This window comes from Salvia splendens, chromosome 18 (assembly GCF_004379255.2).
Source record: "Salvia splendens isolate huo1 chromosome 18, SspV2, whole genome shotgun sequence".
In the NCBI taxonomy this organism is placed as follows: domain Eukaryota; kingdom Viridiplantae; phylum Streptophyta; class Magnoliopsida; order Lamiales; family Lamiaceae; genus Salvia; species Salvia splendens.
The window spans coordinates 5,247,452-5,252,710 of record NC_056049.1 but is presented as its reverse complement, the minus strand read 5'-3'; the positions used below and the strand labels follow the sequence as shown (position 1 = coordinate 5,252,710).

The following is a 5,259-nucleotide window of genomic DNA, read 5'->3' as shown; positions in this document are numbered from 1 at the left end:
ACGTTTGATGAATAATATCATTTTGGCTTCCAATTGCCTAATCTCTTGAATTCTTTAACTTTTGGTTTTCTCCAAAAGTGATGAGTTCTTAACCTTTATCACTTTTACATTCTTCTAAGTGGTGTCATCTTTAGCTCGGTTTAATGTAGTGGGTGGTGGTTATTATCTTTGTATTTCCCAAAAGCATCATACTTTATCCTATTCCCTCGATTCATCTATAGATTGTGCATCATAAAGTTAAAATAATACTCCAATAGTAATATTTAAATATTATTGCGAATATTCTAAATGAAGAACAAAAAGAAGGGAATATTCCGGATTCGCCGAAAATATGTAGTTATGCAAATAATAATGATAATAACAACAGTGTCAAGCTAAATTATAGTCAATCAAACTTATGCAGAAAATTTTATTTCATATTCCATTACTCGGAAATACATTTCCTTGCTTCAAACGAAATACATCGCTCATAATCATCGAAAAATCAAAAACAACAAAAATAAAAAAAAGCCCCAATTTCATCTCAATTAGGGCACCATTTTCCCCAAATCAGCTATCAAAATCAAAACACATAATCAATCACCGAAACTCCAGTAGGATTCACCCATGGCACCTCCACCGCCACCAAGGAATCCGCGTACCCGAATCTCACGTTCGCGCCGTTCACTTTGACCGCCGCCGGCCTCTGCGACGCGTACACCTTCATCTCTCCGGTTCCCTTCACTCCGATCTTCACCGATTTCGCCCGATCGTTGTACGCCACCGACTGGATCGCGCCGCCGGTGTTGAGCATGTTCACCAGCCCGATCGGCGCGAACTGGACGGAGGTTCCAGCCAAGGTCTTCACAGGAGAGACGGTGATCAGCTCGAAGTTGAACGGATCGAGCTCGACGGCGATGGTGTCGGAGGGCTTGGAGAGGACGAGCTTCTTCTCGCCGTAGAGGTACATCGCGAATTTCTCCACGCCGTCGACGGCGATCGGGTTACCGCCTTGCTTCCACTCGATGTCGCTCGGGCCAGTGGTGGCGGAGACCGGGCGGGAGCACTCGGAGAAGCACTGGTTGCGCCGCTCCTTGCGATCCCACCCGCCGCCCTGGCAGTTGAATGCTCCGATCACTCCGGTGAACTGTTCAATTTGAGCCACAAATTAGGGCGGGAATGGAGTTTATTTTTTTCATTTAATTGCTTTAATAATAATAATAATGAAAATAAAAAATAAATGTGATTCTAATTTCGAACCTTGTTGAGGTTCCAAATCTTCAACATGGTCTTGCCATCGTGGAGGGGGTCTAGGAAGAGGCGGTCGCGAGAGGGCAGGGCGTAGTAGTCGCAACGGAGGATGGTTCCGTCAGGGAGCACGAGGCTCTTGAGCAGCTCGAAGTTGTGCTTCCCGACGGAGTCACTAACATAGATGGGCCCACCAGAGATGGCACGCGACGCAGCGTGGAACAGCGCGCAAGGGTGGGTCGACTGGAACATGTCCCAGTCGGGGTGGATAAAGTTACCCATCCACAAACTATTGTAGGCGCAGTGCACCATGTGGCACCCTTGTAGCCAGAACGTGCCGTTAGGATCACCCGATGGGTCGGTACACCAAAAGTCATCACCTATAATATCCAAACACTCCCAAAATAAGAAATCAAAATTGAAATTCGAAACAAAACACGAATATTAGCTAGGTACATACCAACACGACCGAGACTGATGGCCTCAGTCCCGAGGAACATGAAGTCGTTGCAGTGCTCCATGCTAGCAATGACTCCGTTTCCTTTGAAATGGTTCTGAACCGACTTGGTCAGGGCCTTGTAGTAATCCTTTGCTAGATCCACCCGACCACCATAGTCCTCACACAACATTTCCAGCAACTACATTTATGTATTGGAAACATAAGATTTCTAGCAAAATATACCATAACATAAATTGAAATAAAAGTAGTACTATTACTTACATGGATGACATCAACTTTGATTCCATCAATCCCAACAGATTCAAGATGGGAATGCATTCCTTCATACATCTTCTCAGCCAGCTTAGGTGGGACAAGCCCAACACCATTGTTAACAATCTTGTCAACAGCAAGATCTTCCATAGTTGTCTTGAGCCCGGGAGTAAGCAAAGGCTCAATCACCTTAGCTTCGGGAAGGCCCGGGACATCGGGCCTAATCCCGCCCCAGTACCCACACAGAGCGTGCCACACGTACACGTAGTCTACGCTCGTGTAGGTATCCTTCATATCCCGGATGAAGGCCTTCATCCCGGTGTTCGGGCCGGGCCCGGTCTTGTTCGGGCTTTTATAGTCCCTGAACTTGTAGTTCTCCTCGAACTTAATCAGCCTGCAGGGCATCTGCTCTCCGGCGGAGGTCCGGTTCATTCCCTCCGTGGTAAGGTCGTCCTCGTCGTGGCAGATCGACTGCCAGCCGTCGTCGATGAGCACTAGGCCGGGCGGGCAGCCTCCGTCGACAAGGCCTTTCACCCCCTCCATCACTCCTTGGGGCTGGACCGTGAGGTAGAAGGCGTCCCACGTGCACCACCCGAACTTGTCGACGATCCCGGGCGGCGTCTTCTCCTCGAGGAGACGGAACGTCCCGAGGTGGTGGCGCGCCACCTTGATGGCATCCTTCACCAGCGTGAACGGGTCGTCCCCGGCGTGCATGTAGAGGGACGCCTGGAAGGACGACCCGTTCACCTTGGTCGAGCCGCTCTCGACGCATAAGTCGATGAAGTCGTCAATCCCGGGCTGGAGGGAGGCTCGGAATTGGCCCTCGATAAGGGGAAGTAGGACGACATAGGGCCTGTCATTGAATCCCGGGCCCTCGGATTTGTCGAGGACGACAATCTGGGTCTCGCGCTCGAGATCCGACCCGTTGGACCCGATCCAGTGGGTGGTCCACCACACCTTGAAGCGGAAAATGGACATGAATGTGATGTTCTTGAGCTTCCCTATAGGGACGACGTGGTGGCTCTTAGCCTCCACGGCGTCGAACCCCACGAAGCAGCCGGGGGAGGTGGCAGAGGCGGCAGCCTTCTCCCCGACAGCGTAGGGCGAGGGAGCCGCCGTGATGTTGAGAGGGACGTCGGAGAGGATGACATGATCATTCACGACGAAGTTGGATTCGTCGAGGGTGATCATGGAGGTGGTGAATCCGTCCACCACCACGGCGGCGTTGGAGCCTCCCTTGCTCAAACTCGGAGCCATTTCTCAAGATTTTGAGAGATGATGATGAGAGAAGGGAGAGTGTTGTGAGTTTGGTGATGAAGGGAAGGGAAGAGTGAAGGTTTATATAGATGAACAAGCAACACAACAATGGCTTGTGGAATATGGAATAAAGGGAGAAGTTTTGTTACTTTCTACACTTAATTTTGGTGTTAGAGTGAATGTTTGAGTGATGAAACTTGTTTGAATGGATTATGGTGTGGGAAAATTTGGATTTGATTTATAGGTGAAGTTTGTATAGTGAATTAGTGAGCAAGTGGAGGAGATTGAAAGAGGATGACGTGGACGGTTGGATTTTGCTACTTAAATATTGGACTGTTTTCGTTAGGGTAGCGGGCAAGCGGCAGTGTTGTGTGGGGTTATGTAATTAATTAACATTATCCGAATTAAATATTTCAGGTTCTCTATAAAATTTATTGATTTGGAATAGACTTTAATTAAGACTACAGTCTATAGATACGATTGCAAAATTTAAATTATTTCGCCTTTTTTATTAAAAAAAATTCGGACCTTTTTTTTACCAAGAAAGGAAATTGTAATGCCTATTTCAGAAGGAGTGAATTCGCTAATTAAGAAAATCATTCATTATTTTGTGGTCACAATAAAAATAATTATATTCGTCTGAGTGAATTGATAGAAGGATCTTTTGATCGTGTAACAAATAATAGAAAGATGGCTTTATTTAGCTTTCTTTCACATATTATTCTCATATATATTTGCACCTCTTTTTTCACAATTTTTCGTGAAGAATCTTGCTATATTTTTTCCCCTATTTTCGTGAGGTTTTTATGACACATCCCATTTATCATTTGAATTTTGACATCTTTTACTTTTAAAACTACGATTAAAATCTCGTATTCTCCAAATTACTTTTTTTTTACTATTATAACTATATTAAAAACATCAATCACACAATTAATCATCTGATCATATATTTTTTTTTGATTCATCATAAATCAAACAAAGTTTTGTAATCCCTCTGTTCCAAGGGAGATGACCCATTCCTTGAATGAGATGAGATTTTATTCAATTTTATTTTGTGTGTTAAATGCAGAGAGTAAAATGAGAGAAAATGAATAAAGTAAAGATAAATGTGTTTCTATTTTTTAATAATGAGTCATCTTGCTTAAGATAAATTAAAAAAGAAAATGAGTCATATTCAGTGGAACGGAGGAAATATCAAATAAGTACTACAATTGATACCATTTTTCTAAAAAAATACTAAACTAATTGAAATTTTGAATTATACTCCAAATTTAAGGCACACGCGCGAGACTATAGCTGTTGCAAATTTCCAATCAATCGATAATTAAAGGTTTAGGTACGTGTGGATGATGTTCAAAGGTTGGGGTTGATCAAATATGCTACTGCTTTATTTATCCGATGATGATAGCTTACTAGAATCTATCTTATTTCTTTTTTCTTTTTTTTAAGGAATAATTTTCTCAAATCATACATGCCAAATAGAAATTTAAAGAATTTACGAAAATTTTAGTGCCCATGATTATGTTTAATTTTTCGAATTGCATTTCTAGGCTTTAATTAATCTAATACTATACTTTTTTTGTCCTTCAACTTTGGATTGGTATGAAATATGGTAGTATTAAGACCATCTCCAATTATTTACACCAAACTCAAACTCATTTTTTAGTATAGTCACACCAAAAGGTAGTTTTACTCCAACCATTTACACCATTTTTGAGTTTTTGTCTCATAATTTTTTTTGCAGTAACACCATATTTGATGTTGTTTTACAAAAAAACACCAAAAATGTGTTTGAATTTAGTGTATGGTTGGAGAAGATTTTTACACAAAAACTTATTTTTGGAGTATGGTTGGAGATGGTCTAAAACTTTAAAAATATCAGATGTAATATTGTTAGAGGTTTTTTTTTACTTTTTGGATATTTTTTTATTTTAAACTATAGTCTATTACTCTATTTATTCTTTCTATCTTCTTCATTTCTTCGTTTTCTCTTTCTCTCTTTCCTCCACGTTTCCTGTGAGCTTCCGCAAATTGCTGCTACGGACTGAACTTTCTCTTTA

At 42.3% G+C, this 5,259-nt stretch overlaps 1 protein-coding gene across 1 annotated transcript; it reads right to left on the bottom strand.

Annotated features, from left to right (window-relative positions):
* Positions 1-395: 395 nt before the first annotated feature.
* LOC121775990 (probable galactinol--sucrose galactosyltransferase 5) lies at positions 396-3,387 on the bottom strand. Its single transcript, XM_042173109.1, has 4 exons — positions 1,949-3,387; positions 1,688-1,865; positions 1,240-1,607; positions 396-1,126 (listed from the first exon to the last, which is right to left on the bottom strand). Exons 1-4 carry the CDS (start codon positions 3,194-3,196, stop codon positions 563-565), a joined length of 2,358 nt encoding a protein of 785 aa, XP_042029043.1. The 5' UTR covers positions 3,197-3,387; the 3' UTR covers positions 396-562.
* Positions 3,388-5,259: the final 1,872 nt, after the last annotated feature.

What these genes read in the sequence shown, in the direction of transcription:
- LOC121775990 (XM_042173109.1), bottom strand. Translation starts at nt 3,196, where the DNA reads ATGGCTCCGAGTTTGAGCAAGGGAGGCTCCAACGCCGCCGTGGTGGTG. An exon ending in CATCAGTCTCGGTCGTGTTG is followed by an intron (nt 1,608 to 1,687) that starts GTATGTACCTAG and finishes TGGATATTATAG; the next exon opens with GTGATGACTTTTGGTGTACC. An exon ending in AGATTTGGAACCTCAACAAG is followed by an intron (nt 1,127 to 1,239) that starts GTTCGAAATTAG and finishes CAAATTGAACAG; the next exon opens with TTCACCGGAGTGATCGGAGC.